General features: G+C 40.9%; 2 protein-coding genes and 1 long non-coding RNA gene across 4 annotated transcripts in view; 2 read left to right on the top strand and 1 right to left on the bottom strand.

Annotated features, from left to right (window-relative positions):
- Window positions 1-409: 409 nt before the first annotated feature.
- On the bottom strand, window positions 410-6244 carry slc24a5 (solute carrier family 24 member 5). The gene is made up of 9 exons (XM_010732914.3): window positions 5974-6244; window positions 5458-5637; window positions 4554-4637; window positions 4168-4271; window positions 3910-4010; window positions 2944-3227; window positions 2626-2832; window positions 1156-1257; window positions 410-1062 (listed from the first exon to the last, which is right to left on the bottom strand). Exons 1-9 carry the CDS (start codon window positions 6128-6130, stop codon window positions 740-742), a joined length of 1542 nt encoding a protein of 513 aa, XP_010731216.2. The 5' UTR covers window positions 6131-6244; the 3' UTR covers window positions 410-739.
- Window positions 6245-6970: 726 nt separating this feature from the next.
- Window positions 6971-15703, top strand: part of LOC113746254 (uncharacterized) — a 155615-nt gene continuing 146882 nt past the window's right edge. For both annotated transcript variants that reach the window (XR_003462699.1, XR_003462698.1), the window contains exon 1: window positions 6971-7143. This is a non-coding gene — a long non-coding RNA (uncharacterized LOC113746254). The remainder of the gene's footprint in view (window positions 7144-15703) is intronic.
- rnf128a (ring finger protein 128a) lies at window positions 8981-11936 on the top strand. Its single transcript, XM_010732465.3, has one exon. The coding sequence runs from the start codon at window positions 9437-9439 to the stop codon at window positions 10526-10528; it is 1092 nt and encodes a 363-aa protein (XP_010730767.2). The 5' UTR covers window positions 8981-9436; the 3' UTR covers window positions 10529-11936.

Raw genomic sequence — 15703 nt, 5'->3', positions numbered from 1 at the left:
GAAATTCCACATTAATCACAAGGACAGCAGTCGGAATGAAGTGAGAACAGAATGGACGTGGATTTTTATCAGGTGTGGTGTTAAAAAACAATCAGGAAACTGTTGGAAGTCCCAGAGCTCTGAGAGTGGTGGTAGTTTTTGTTTCAGATGGATAGGATTGTCAATTTTTATTATATTGGTGCAAGTAGGTGGCTGTAAACAAAACTGATAACAGAAGTAATTCTACTTTTACGTGCTAGGTAATGGAAGACAAGTGGAATTTTTTTTGTGGATATTTGTGGCTTCTTCCACCTTCCTGTTTGCAGGCAATAAGGACTTGCTCATAAAAGCTTATCAGAGTTGCGTACTTGGTGGCTCTTTTTTTTGTCTTTACTCACCCACCGACTTAAAAAGGACAAGGCCACAGGAGTAGAGTCGACACCTTTTTATTACTGAAGTCTGACTTGTCAGTTCTGGATTTTTTTTAACTCTGTAGTCGCTCCTAGTAGTTTTGAGTAAGACAAACAGAACTTTGTGTGTCTTCATTGTAGAAGTGTGGCCCAACATGCACACAGGAGAATGATTTGTGGCCCATTTTCACTTTTAGTGAAATAAATTAATGGAGATCATCCTCTTCATGAGTTGTAACCCACACACGTCTTCCATGTTTTATAATTTGAAGATTTATAGGCTTCGTTTGTGTTTTTGGACTGTTAAAGAGTCTCAGAAGATATGGCTTCAGTCCTGGGCAGGTCAGCTCTCAGTCACTGCACAGTCGTATAGGATTATTCCCAATAATCCCCAGCTCGTACAGGATGGACAGAGTGGCAAAGAGGATGTAGCAGATGAGAGAAACGATTCCCAATTTCCAATCCAACTTCCATCCGTTAATATGAACAGACACAAAAAGAAAGACGATGGAAAGGAGGAGTGTGCAGGAAATGAAGACCAGTCCAGTGCTGTTGACCTCTACAGGGTTGTTGGTGTCCACAAAGGCAGTCTTGATGAACCAAGGTAGGCCCAGGCACAGCATGTCAAAAACATTAGAGCCCACAATGTTGGACATTGCCATGTCAGCTTTCCCTGATGGACAGAGAACATGTTTACATTTTAAATCTAGTCTCAACTCACACATAATTTAAGTTATTAGGTTAGCTTTAAGCATGGCATGTTTACCTTCTCTGGCCACCATCACACTGGCCACGGTGTCCGGTATACTGGTTCCAGCAGCAAGCAGAGTGAGCCCCATAACTGTATCAGGGATGCCCAGGGTCTCGCCTGTGTAAACACAATACCAACACAGAATCAGAGTCTACCTCCACTGACAACATCAAGCTAGGGAGGGAACATAAGCTGATCTGTACTCTGGTTATATGCAATAGTGTAGGAGTGCTTGGAGAACTACACTTGCATATAAAACAGGCCAGTAGTGTTTGCACATTGTCACTGAACTTCTGCTGCTTGACGTCAGGGAGTAAGGATCATTATCAACAATTAGCCGCAGAAGAAGTGCAGATTGTACAATAAATACTGGCCCACAGAGGGTGAGACAAGTACATAATTATGCAATTTGAGTGAAGTATTCTTTATTCCTTTCTCCGTTTACTAATGAAAATTGGACAATTATGTCATGCCTTAGCCAGCCTTGGAAAATAAAAAATCAGCTTGCAGCACATTACTGAATGATGCGCATCAGACGGGATTTAGAAGTGGCTGTACCTAATACCGGCTGAAAAACAAGTACGCTGCAGCCAGGATTTAGGAAATACTGATGGTCATAAGACTAAATTCCATGTGGTGCACCCCACACGTGCACCACATGTGCTGGTGGTGACCACGTAATTCCTTTTATTTAGATTTTTTTTTTCTGCCTGTGAACTGTCAAATATAGTATAAGAGCTTTACAAAACCATTGAGATGTGTGTAATCCTTTTCATGTCACTATACACCCCCCAAGTGTTCAGACATAGTATAGAAGACAGTTGATTGGAGGGAAAAACTATCCACTGGAACCCATAATATTAACCACATACTTCGAACCCACACCTCACCCTGCAGCCTTTCATGAGTTCTCTGAATCGCACATGATGTTGCAGAGATGCTCACAGAGCAGAGAAACGTTCTCATTCACACACTGTATGTCTGTACCTGCTCTGTCCCATGCCTGCTCTTTCATAAAACTAAACTCTCCTTCCATGTGAGCTATGGGATAATAATCTCATTATACTTCACTAGACCTACCACCGTCACATGATGAAGCTGCCCTTCTAGTCTGATCAGTTTTGTAGTTTACATCTCTGTTGTAGATGGTCGGGGTGCCTGTGGACTCTTGAACTTGTGCCTGTGGGTCGTTCTGTAGAAACGCAGCACTCACATGACTGTTTCCTTAAGGGTGAAGCAGGCTGTAATCCTGCTGTGCCTGGGTAGGCACATGGCCTACTAGAGCTACAATAACCCCCCCCCCCCTAACTTTCCAGGACAATGGCATCTCAGGAATTAGCCAGCAGACCAACATGTGATTCTACTCTGAAAAGAGACTTCTCACAAGTTTCAAACACTTGTGATCCACAAAGTCTCTATAAACCGGTGTGTGAAGGGCTGATTTACACCTGCAACTCAACCGAAAAGTTCAAACAGTGATCTTACCGACAACAGTGACCATCCACACCAGAATGTACGTGAAAGCGGAGATCCAGACAGCTGACATGATGAAAGTTACTATGAACCATTTCTTCCAGAAACTTCTCCTGCAATCAGGCGTGGTCAGGAAAAGCAGAGTGATGATGGGCAGAGACAGAACCCAGAGGATCCGTTTCAGGTCGCTCTCCGGCACGGCAAACACACTTTTATGCTCTATTTGGATGCAAGAAGACAGACATGTTAATGATTAGGTTTGTATCACATCATCAGGGGTCATGTAGTTGGAAAACGGTACACGTGTGTCACTAAAAAGCACAATTTTACCTTCAGGAATCTCATTTAGCCCGTGCAGGCTGAGAGACATGTGAGAGTATCCTGAGTCATCCTGGAAGATGCCACTGTCTGTTCTGGACCGACTGTGGACTCGTAGACTGGTGTTGTCGTTCCAGCCCATTAGAGGCTGTGTCTCCTTCTTTTCGTCAGATCCTTTACCCAGACAGGTGCAGCAAGGGCTCAGCTTCCTCAGGACAAACTCACTGATGCGAAGGTCAAAGCACAGAACCACGATGTAGACGCCGTAGACGAGCAGCAGACAGGCAGCGTCGTACCTGGAAATAAAGTTTTAACAATCATTGTTGTGATGACCACTGAGCAAATCGCTGAAGAAAGCTGTGGAAACAGTCAAAAGCTCTTGCATTATCTCATCAAATGGGCCTTGTCTTTAGAGGATTTACCAGAGGAAACACACAGAACATAAATGACCCCAAATAAGTGTCAAATATGGGGATTTTAAAAATTTTAAATAACAAAGATCTATGAATTAAAGAGGCTATTTTGGTGTTGCAGACTTGTTTCTGATATCAGCTCTCTTGTGTCTTGTCTGGTGATCTTGGTTTGCTTTCTTTAACGAAAAACACAAAATTCCATATCTTGATCACTATAAAAGCTGTCCTCTTTGTCAGCTAATACTGTCAAACAGAATAGTTTCATTACACTTAGAAGGCTTTCATAAAAACCGAATGCTACTGCAATCTTTATGTTTATGATGCGATATTGTAGGATTTAAGGGACATGTATTGCTCTGTTAGTACAATAAATGTCAGTGCGTCAGAGTACTGTACTACACAGTTGTTTTGTGATCTATTTTAAGTTGTTCTCAGTGTCACAAGATGCAATAAACAGCTGTATCTGACTGTGTCTTTTACAACCACCTGACATTAAAGAAGTGTAAGGTCTGAAGATCATGGAACCACATCCTATTGTTGAGTTCTTGCACATAAATAGACTTACCAGTACACCTTGTTATCAGAAATGATAGCAATAACAGCAGCAACGCTGATGCCATATGCCAGGCAGTCCCTGAACAGTGGCCAACAGGTGAGACGGCCTGCCTGATAAAGACACGAAAATAAATGGTTTACAGCTTGTACAACACAAAGCATACACAGATTCTTCCGCATTGACCCAGTAAAGGTGGAGCTCTTACGTCCAAGTTGTTGGGTAAGCTCTGTCTGAACATTGTGAGTGTGTGACTGTGTCAGAACGTACCATAGAGGCCAAGAGTCCACACGCAGCACAAATTCCTAGCAGGTTGTAGACTGCTGATCCCACGATGGTGCTGACCCCAATGTCTCCCTTTGTCACAAACACACCTACGACCCATGAAGAACACACATTAGCTTTGAGGATAGGCACAATGTGGAAGCACTGAGGAAATAGCAGAAAAATAAGGAGGAAGAAGATGAGGCAGAAATGAGAGCAAAACAATAAAACGCTGCGAGAAAGAAGTCCTAATCAAAGGCCGCAGCCTCCTTCTGTTCTCATGTGGTGGTTAAGTCACAGTTCATCAGATTGGGATGGGACACAGAGGCAGTGATGATGATGATGATGATGGTGTTGCTGGTGTAACAATTTTTATACTAATGCGTGATTACCCAAAAAGGCTGTGACCAGTTCAGGTGCAGAACTCCCAGCTGCCATGAATGTGGCTCCTGCCACATCCTGAGACAATCCCAGACCTGAGAGAGAAACACCAAGAATACATGACTGTTAACATACTAACTATACTACTAATAACAAAATAAAAGAAACGCCCATCCGATCATATGCAATCTAATGAAACAATACCACAAAATACAACCTAAAAATGAGCAATCACCAATAAGTGAAGCTTCATGGAGGTCCTATAATAAATATATGGCTATTTATGGCTAAGTTTAAATATACAGAATGACATCATACCCGACTTTAGCCACCCCCTGTACTTTAGTTAATTTCTCTTAATCTTATTAGCAATTATTTAGTTAATGTTAATGTTTAAGTAGAGCGACACAAGATAAAGTAAGATAAGATAGACTTTATTGATCCTACACTGGGACAATCTGCCAGTAAAGGTAGATAGATAAGATAAGAAAAACACTCAATAAATCCCAAATATATTAGAAACAGATACAATAAAATAGTTGTTAAGTTTAATATTACCATAATTGAAGATCAAAGGTAATCTAAACGACCACACTCTTTATAATCGGGCACAAACTTTCAGGTAAACATAATTCTCATCACATTATATGTTTACATGTATGGATTTATAGATTTACACAATCTGCACATATAATTAAAAGTTCTACAACATCTGTCTGACTGTTTAACTCACCCTTTATCCAAAAAGTTTGTCCAAAACCTTAAAAAACACTGCAGATGACTTCTAAATGAACCTTTACCCATCATTTTTATACATAATTCATACAATATTAGTTCATGTAATGATGCATTTCCCCCCCCTAACCACCACCAACATACAGACGCACACCATCCAAGATGTTTGATGTCACTTACGCTCACTGATCACTTCTAAGGATGGCAGAAAGTAGTCGTCGCAGACTATCGCCACAGCCAGAAGCATGTAGAAAATAATCATGAAATAAATGACGAGCCCTCCATCTTTCCTCTCCTGCACCGTGAAGAAGCCGTCAGGAAACTCGGAGGACTGTGGTGAGATGCACTCTGTCTCATTCTCTGGAAACAGCAGGACATCACATCACTGATAAAGCAGCACTTTAGACAATGCAGCCTGGGGCTGGAGTTCTTCTCCGAGGTTAGTCTGAACTCTTTAATGGAACAGTTACACGGTTTTTCATGCCAGTGAGAATTAGAGCAAACACCTGTCACAGTTTGCTGAACCACAATTGATTACACACACCAAAATGAGGCGTGACATTCATAATGAAACGTGAAGCAGATTAGAATAATAATACAAACATGTATAGGGATATTGTGCATGATTTTAAAAAAAACAGCACAAAGTAAACAAAGTCACACACAAAAATGATTTTCCACATATGATTTTCTTACCAAGAGCCCGTCGCACCCTCAGAGGATGAGCATCCTGAGCTGCTTTTGCCGTAAATGACACAAGATGGACAGTGCAATACAAAAATATTACAAATCCAATAAAGTAAGGGATGAATTCTTTTCTCTTCTTCTTCTGCAGAGCTGCAACCTTATTCATGGTTACTGAATAAGTAAAGTGAAATAAGCAATTATTCCAAAGGGGTCATATACGTCTGTTTGGTCTAACCAGCTTGCAAATATCAAAGCTACGCTGCATCTAACTCTACACTACGACTACAAGCTGCAAAGAGAGAGATTATTGGGGGGAGAAAGCATCTTTAAAGGTCTGGTGCTACCATTGGGCGGGTGAGGGGGTCACGAGTTGCGAGTCATTCCAGTCGACTGCAGCCTGAGGCTCATCAGGAGGTGTAATTCAACATAAAGCCACTTTAACACACGTTATTAACATCATTAAATGTGGAAAACTTGTTATTTCTAAGGTGGTAACGGAAATATAACAGAAAGTTATATTATAAATGTATAAATTGGGTAAGGCCTGCAGCTCTGCAGGTTATAGAAAGCTTTAACTTTTACTTTAGTGCATGAAAACTTCATTTGCATTAGTGGCTACAATATCAGGAATTAGTTAACCATGAAACATATATATTTGTGAGCATTTTGGGTATATGGACATGCTTTTGCAAACTCATATTTAGGTGAGGCTGCTTAGAGGAAATCTAACAATATAACATAACACACATATTATGTGTGTGAGTGACAATAATCTCATTTTAAAGGGCTATTTATGACACATTTCACAGTCTCCATCCGCGAATCTACATTAGTATATATATATTTATGATTTTTATTCATATAACATAACATAAAATATATGCAGGTTAGCTGTAACTTTAGTTACAGTGTGTAATATATATATGCAATAACCTACACATATTACATCTCTTATTAGATGCCTAACAAATAGACCTGTGTGGCTGAAAAAGGGGGTGTGTGCGGAGTGATTGACGGGGTGTCGGACTTGTTTGGACATGCCCTTAACGTCCCCCCGCAAAATCCACAAACCAGGAAACATGTGCGCACATTTGAAGACAGCTTCCACCTCATGAGGAGACATTAAACTGATGGATGATGTCTTATGTTCACTGCAGAGACAGACATGTGCAACAAGTGGTGAGTTGCATTGTTAATTTCTTTACAACTGTGCTGCAACTTTGAAGTTTGCACGTGTTGCACGTGTCGCATGTGATATGAATGCAAAACAAAAAACAAATGCCAATTATTTCCTAGAAGGTCTCCTTGGCATTTTGATTATATCAGTGGGCCCAGCACAGCAGCCAAATGAGGCTGCACACGCTTCTTTTGTGATGGATGACATTGTGTCAAAACAGTGTTTTTAATGGTCAAACAATTGACAACAGCGAGTAAATGGCGCCCCTGTGTGGTGTAATTAGATTGCTTTTGTGAGTCATTTTGTTGTTGGACTACTTTTTTTCAAATGTGTAGCAGTGTGGGGTCTAAAGTATTTAATATTTAACAAGTAAATGAGACTATTATGAATTAAATAATCACTTAATTTCAGAAAAATCTGCACAAATTTATAATAATTTTATCCCACTTCCTTTCACGATAACAATAATTTTATTGCATATGATTTATTTTTAAATCCATTAGTATTATTTCAAAATATCCTTTGCTTAAGTTTTTTACAACACCCATTTCCTCCACTGACCATTTTAATTTATAATGCCACTGTTTATTCTAAATAATTCATAGTTGGAAGGCACAACTTTTGAGCTGAGTTTAAAAAACAAACAAACATTATTTTATATTTTGTCTTTTTCTCTGGGTACTTCTGCTTCCTCCCACAGTCCAAACACATGCAGGTTAATAGGTGACTCTAAATTGCCCGTGGGTATGAATGTGAATGTGAGTGTGAATGGTTATTGTTTGTCTCTTTGTGCCCTGTGATGAGCTGGTGACTTGTTCAGGGTGTACTCCGCCTATCACCCAGTGTCAGCTGAGTTTGACTCAGTATCTGTGACCCTGATGAGAATAAGTGTCCACAATACATATTTGTCTGTAATCATATTAAGATTATTGATTTAATACGGTCTCATTTGTTCATTTAAAGGTGAACCCTGAAGTCTGTGTTGATCATCGGTTTTATGTGTGTGAATGACTCTCACAGTGCCGCAGTTTGTTATTGTTCTCTGACAACACCAACCAGTCCAACCAGTAGAAGTCTTTGATTACATCTTGAAAATATGAGTCATGTTTCTTTGACAACCACAGACAGTTGTTCCCTTTAGTTAATATACAGGTATTCATTCATGGGTTTCTCTTTGCGCTTTTTTACTTTCTGCTGTGTAATTATTTGAGTTTCAGGAATTTAAGGGTCACAGCAGCGCCATTGTTCTTGTTATCAAGGTCTGCGAGTCGCAGCCGTATTAAGAATAAATACCAGGCTCTCTTTTTATTTACAGATTTTTGTCACACTATGATAAATGATTTAATAGTACATTCTGCAGAGGTACTGTGTACTGCACTTTTGTGTGTGTCTGTGTGTATTGGAGAACTAAGGTAAAATATCAGCTTGGCAAGAGAGCTTTCCATCTAATTTGTCATTGGAAGCCTCTCGGCCTGTGTGTGTGTGTGTGCTTTCACTTGTGTGTAAGGAGATACAATGGAAACTTGACAATGCTTTGTTCCATCTCGGTTGTCTCTGCGTGAAATAAAGCTCTTTTAGTTGCTCTAGATATCCAAGGGGAAAAAAAACTTTCTTTTATTATTGTGTGTGTGTGTGTGTTTGTCCTGTATCAATTCTAGGACGCATTAATAATATGGGTGTGTTTGTTTTATTTATTGACGTGTAAAGTAAAGGCACGCTGTATTTGCCTTTTTAGGAGTCAATAGTCACGAGCTAGAGAAGTAATACTTGTCAGTTTGCTTTTCACAACAGCCTCTGCGACAGAAATAGAGGTAGGAAACAAGCCAGACTAGAAAAACAGGTTGAGTTGCTCTTGCTCTTCGTTACACAAGGGGGGGAAAACAGTCAGCAGCTTTTTTTTATCAGCTTCTCAAGATTGCTCCGTGTTCCTGACCTATGCTCGTGGAAATTGTCCTATCAATTGCTTATCATGTCCAGGCTGTTCCTTGGCTCTTAAAAACAGCACAGCTCTGTGCGTTATGTGTACTTCAACTTGTTGAATACCAGCACCCTGCCCTCTGCGAGGAGTGTCCAAGGTTCAGGAAGATAACGAGAGGCGAGTGGCTGACGCATAGCTCGTGTTACGTTACCAAAGGCTCATATCAGATTACAGTAGACAGCAGCTTGGGTGAAACTGCAGCTGTATTCACATCGCTGTGGGTCGAACAAACCAGGAACTGGGACTAACAAAGGGAGTTTTAAAGAAGCGAAAGACGCTAACAGACGGCTTCCTGTTGCGTTCAGAAGAGTGTTACCATGGGTAAGAAGACACAACACTGTCTGCTGCTTTTGCTGTGTTTGTCATGGGTGGTTCACTGTTCAGCCGCCTTTGTGTTTTGGACAGCCGTGGTAGAAATAAGCTATGTCAACAACAACAACAATGAGACTGAGGACAAATTTTGTGAGTGTGGGGTTTTTGGCCGTCACTCCCTCCTGAAGAAAGCCTCTGGCATTGTTGTACTTCCCACGGGAGACCCCAAAGGCTGCGGCCCGGATCCTGTCTACAGTCGCAATTCCAGCTCACCGCCGTGGATAGCCCTGGTTAAAAGGGGCAACTGTACCTTCAGTGAGAAGATAAACGCTGCCAAAAGTCTAGGAGCAGCTGGTGTGGTGGTGTATAATGCGGACGGCAGTGGCAACAGCACCTCTCACATGTCACATTCAGAGGCAACTGATATTGTGGCCATCATGATTGGCAACACTCAGGGCATGGAGGTTGTCAGGTTGGTGAAGAATGGGACTGAAGTTCAGATGCTTATTGATGTCGGCAGCCCTCACGGGCCCTGGATCGACACCTACTGGCTTTACTTCCTGTCCATCGCCTTCTTTATTGTGGCAGCAGCCGCGATCACTTACTTTGTGTTCATCTCTGCAAATCGCCTCTACAGTCTGAGTATGCATAGGCGCTCCGAGAAGAAACTCAAATCTGAGGCTAAGAGGGCGATTAAGCAGCTACAAGTACGCACGCTCAAAAGAGATGACGAGGAAACTACCTCCGACTTCCATATGTGTGCCGTGTGCATCGAATCCTACAAGCCTGGCGAGGTGGTGACAGTGCTGACATGTGACCACATCTTTCATAAAGCCTGCATCGAGCCCTGGCTGCTGGAGAGGAGAACCTGCCCCATGTGTAAGTGTGACATCCTCAAAGCCCTCGGTGTCGAGGAGGAGACCAAAGAAAACATTTCCGTTGAGTCACCACCAGATGCCACTGTGATCACAGTGGCAGGAGGAGAAGCCTTGTACGAAGTCCCACTGACTGACCCAGCGAGCTCTGACCCAGAGAGACAGCAGCATCGCTATGACAACAGGGCCTTTGAGGCAGACGCCGAGGCACCGAGAGGATGAACAACAGCAACAGAAACAAAACAGACGCAATCCAGGATGCAGTCAAATTCCCTGTTTGAAATATGTTGATGTTTTTCTGGGATACACTGAACCAGCACGATGGAAGAGAGAAACAACTTTGATCTTATAAAGCAAGAACGCTATATTAGATTTTCAGAATAAAATCCAAGGATGTAAAATCTAAATGGACCTTTTTATTTAATTAGCTTGGATGCCTTCTTCATTTTCTTTATGTCTGTCTTGGTGTAGGTTTGTAATCATCGGGTGTGTTCATAAAGTTTTAAAGCTTTTTAGATTGTTAGAATATTGAACTGAAAACTGAGAAGTCGTGGAGTGTCACCAGTGTCAAATTGCTGTTTTACATAGTAAACATGCTGGCTCGACCCTGGTTAGAGAGGAAGTGCAGCAGAGCATTTGCTTATCTCTTTGAAATCGGGGCCAAATTTCCTCCCACAAAAAGCTTGTTGAGTCACCGTCTCACACAATTGACCATTGTCACAGCAGAATCTATTGCTCATAAATGAATCAAATGAAACAATTTGACTTCCTTTCTGCTTTCTTATTTTAGAGTGACAAATGTTTTTTTCCACTGCGATTGTCAGGCTGACTTTACGAACACACCTTTATGAACACGCCCTTGACTGGAAATGCAGCATTACGCACATTCAGTCAAAAAATACCACCTGAGGGGCTGCAGCCCTTTTTCGAAACATGGTCTGTAGAAACATGTTTACCACGCATGAGCTAGGAATTATGAAGCCTTTGAGAATTTGTTGGCCTATTGCTACCTTTCTGAAAAGTAAGAAATCCTGCAGTAACGTTGCAAAGCAATAAATGTCATAGGAAGTGTAGTCGAGGTGCATCCAAATATGTTATCTGTCTATTGCAGAGGGGGAAATCAACTTAATGTGTACTTATTTTTTTAAATTATATATAGGCTATATATATATATTGAGATCAGTGATGAAGTCTTATCTGTTGATATGAAGGTCATACATTATATATGTATAGTCCTTCTCTAAACAGCTGATTTTCATGTACAAATTATTCTTGAACAGGTCTTCCAGGTTTTTTTTTTCTCACTTTTTGAATCATGGCATTCAGTCCTTGTGGTCTACCTCTGAACTCTCACATGGGTAAAAATTTTTTAACACGTTTTAAGATTAAGTATCTCCCTCGGTAAATAATAAAACTAAAGAATTGCTTCACGTCTTTGTTTGCTGGTGGGGGTATGCTGAATAAGGTACTTAGTATATTTTTCTATATATGATTCATTTTCACTACTGTTTTACAGATTCCAGGAGTCTTAAATTGTTCTGTAAAAATGAATATTACTTGCTGTATTAAATCACATTGATGCTTATTAGAATGCAATAAATCCCTCAAAATGAGGCCAACTTTATGAGCATATGTGCTTGTAAGAATGGTGTTTCTGTATGTGTGTGTTTCTGTATGTGTGTGTGTGTGTGTGTGTGTGTGTGTGTGTGTGTGTGTGGAGCAGTGGTTATATGAGTAAATATGCATGTATGTCAATCTACATCAGAGTCTACGTGTGGTTAAGAAGTGTCTCACTCTTTGAGTTATAGTCTTGTTCCCAATGACTGTTGGAGAGGAGTGAAACTGTAATTACCTCTGCACAGGTGGGAGCTGGTCTGCACACACCTTGAGCCTGAGCCGGATAATGATCATATCACATAAGTAGAAGGGCCTGACCGAGCAAGAAGAGATACGCAGCTGCATGGCAATGGAATGGAAATATTATTTTTTATTATCCCTCCATTATGTTTTTAGAAGTGCATCCTCAGTAAAGCCGGTCATGAAATTGACTTCTTTAAAACTTCTATGACGCTATTCAACGTATTTTCTGAGTCAGTCAGGACTTTGGGCCTGAGTCATTACATTTGATATGTTCTGAAATAAGCTTCTTCTCGCTCGTGAGTCACAAACGTGTGACTTTCCTAAAATGAAATAATGCCCACATGTGACCCTTCAGCGTACATTATGACTTTATTGTTGACTTTTAGAGGCCTGAAAGTTTCCAATATTTCACAAGAGCAAAATCAGAAAAAGGCACATTAATTTGTGTAACTGAAGTATTTGGTGAATTCTTAAAATCTTTCTTGGGGCCCCTTGAAAGGTTGGAGCCCCTAGGATAGGAACTACTGCTCTAAAACTTATTTCACTTGTTCTATGATTTATTTACTCAGAATGAAATGCTGCATTTTGATATTAACTTCTGTGCCTTGCCTTCTTTTTTAATCCAGGTCTAAGGCCCCTATGGTCAGTGGCTCTTAGGCATAATGGTAATCCATCCTAGCTCTGATGGCCCCTCAGTGATTTTCTTAATAATAATTTTCATTTTAACATCCTGCTATTTTCAAATAATGTCTGAAGGTCTCTAACTTTGCCCAGGGACTAAATGACTTATCACGGGACCATGTGTGAGGTTGTGGTGTGTGATGTGTTAAGGTGAGGAGGGGAGATAGGAGGTGAAAAGTGAAAATGCTAAACCAGGTAGACTAACGGGGCATGAACCGAGAGCGGACGTTTTTAGTGAAAGCACCACAGTTCAGAGCCCGGAGAGTGAACTCGAGCCTTTCCTCTCACGGTGTTCCCTCTCCCCTCCGAGGGCAGCGTGCACTGGATTTCGGGCCAGCGCTGTGAGCTTCATAGGTCAGATGGTTATAGTAGTATCACAGCAAGACAGAGAATCAATACCAAACTAACTGGCCAGGCTGGAAACAACTGGCAGGCCCTGGTTTAGAGGCACGGTCTGCTCAGCGGTGGTGCTCCTCTGATTTATTGCAGTTGTTAAAGAGAAAATTGAGTCAGAATGTTTTCATTTAATGGCATACTAGTCGGTGGCTGTACTCTAATACTGCACTTGACCTTCAGCTCCTGATAGGAATCAAAGAGTGGAATTAACTACTGTAGTGGACTGAGAGCTTATCTGCTCCTGTACAGTCTAATCACAGTAAATATCTTGCTTTCAGTGGCAACAAATAAACCTTTGGAGAACTGCATAATAATAAAAAAAAAAGAAGTAGGGATATGTTTAAATAGGCATGAAGCTTTATGTTCAGGCTGATGGCCTCCTTGCTGTGTCTCTGTTTGTAAATGTTCAGCCCTGCAACACCACCTAGTGGAGTAAACCTCCATTTGCAATTTCTGCAGTTTGTTGAACTGGTCACAAGCCAGTCCCATCCTTTCATTTTGAGTTTTTACAGGTACTCAGGCAATTTCTTGCTTGAGTGGAAAATGCCAAGTACTAATGAAATTTAGTACTTCACCGACTGTATACTTTAATGGCCCAGCTGAAGTTCTGTCTATCTATATCTGTCTGTCCGTCTGTCTGTAAGGTCTCCTCGTCTGCTTTCTGCAGAGCGAACGAAAGTCTTCCTAATTGAATTACAGGAGTTGGTCTCGTCTGGTGCTCTGTTGTCCCAGACTGTCTGAGTAATTATCCTAATGAAGGAGGGAAATTTGATTACAAAAGTGCAGTAAGAAACAAATGAATCCATTTAGTTAGTAAGTACAACATATAACATCTTTCCTCTCTTCTCTGCTTACTTAGACTATTAGAGCAAATGCTCTGGTTGATATACAATCCTTCCACTCCACATCCTCACTGATGAAGTGCAGATATTATATACTAGTCACGACTCCTTTTGCTCCGGGCACAGTTAATGCCTTTTAGCTAATCAGTTTATTAGTGAGACTCTGCCCCTTTGTCTATTAGTTGATATTTTATTGATGGTTGATGCAGTTCATACTTGACGCAGTAGTTTCTATGCTGGAATGTTTACTGCTGCTTAATCTAATCAGGAAAAGTCTAATCATGTTCTGTACATATTTACTTTAATAGTTTTCCAGGTTGTTTCAGGTGAGAGTCTTCAGCTCCTGCTTCATGTCGTCTACCCTTCCTTCCTCTTGTTGTCCCTCTGGCAGATCAGATAGTGCTGAGTGCACCGGACAAAACAACTCTCATCCTGTCGTCATTGTCGTTACTGCCCGTCCTATCCTGTCCTTTGACACACTTTGCTCTCTTTTTTCCTGCTGACGGACAGTAAAAGGGCACGCAGGCCGGCATGTGAGGAAAAAAAAAAAGGACAGAGAGGATTTCTGAGAAAGAAACACCTCTTCCAGCTGACTCAGTCACAGCGGAAAGAAGTGACCCCACACAGTGCATCGAGAGGTCCAACTATAAGTGAAAAAACTGTGTGCCTTTTCATCCATTTTAGTGTGTCACTCCTTTTTGGTTTTAACTTGTCATGCATGCAAGTGCTGAATCTAGCTTTGTTTACTCTGACTGCCAAATGGGCTGCAATGATTAGAAGTCTGCCACCTACTGGAGAAATTTCAAGATGACATAATCTTTTTGGATTAATACAGCATTACGTCTATTAGCTGAGAAGTCGAGGAAAACCTCTTCATTCATGATATTCTGGAGAAGTTTGATGGTTTGATTTGTGTGTATATTTTTGCATTTGTGGTGGTCATTAGTAGCTTTGGATTTCATATAATATCACTCAGTTAATTCAATTTGCAGATTGCCTTTGAAGAATTATACTCATATAATAAATCGGAAATACCAAACGTGTTGGTTCCAGCTTTTTAAATATGAAGATTTGTTGCTTTTCTTTATAAAATAAAGTAAATACATGAAAACTGAAATGTGTGGCTTTCGACTCTGGCAAACCGTGATGACATTTTTCACTATTTCACTGTAACAAAACAATCGAGAAGATAATCAGTTGCAGCCGAACTTAGATTAAATCAAAACTGATAGTAAGAACAGTGTTCTGTTTTTTGTTTTGCTTCCTGCTGTGTGGCGCTGGGACACATTTGGTATTCTCCTCGGCTGGTGCAGATTCCAAACATTCCCAACATTTGTGCGTGTGATTACCTCAGTACTACCCCGATCTATCTATCATCTATTGTACACGCACATCAGAGAGAGGCAGAGAAAGAGAAAGATGAAAAGAGTTGCTCCATGTGCCTCAAGAGAAACCCACCTTTTAAAGCAGAAAAGGTCTGAGAAACATGTCTGCATTCACAATCAGCCTCTGTCTCAACAGCTAAAGTGATGTCTCAGCACTGAGCCTGCACCTGTCTGGGACCGGTCCTGTACTTATCAAACCAATTTGCTCAGTATAAATCCAGCCTATAGGAATC

The sequence above is a fragment of the Larimichthys crocea genome, chromosome VIII (genome assembly GCF_000972845.2).
Source record: "Larimichthys crocea isolate SSNF chromosome VIII, L_crocea_2.0, whole genome shotgun sequence".
NCBI lineage: Eukaryota > Metazoa > Chordata > Actinopteri > Sciaenidae > Larimichthys > Larimichthys crocea.
This window is presented reverse-complemented; position numbering and strand designations above follow the sequence as displayed.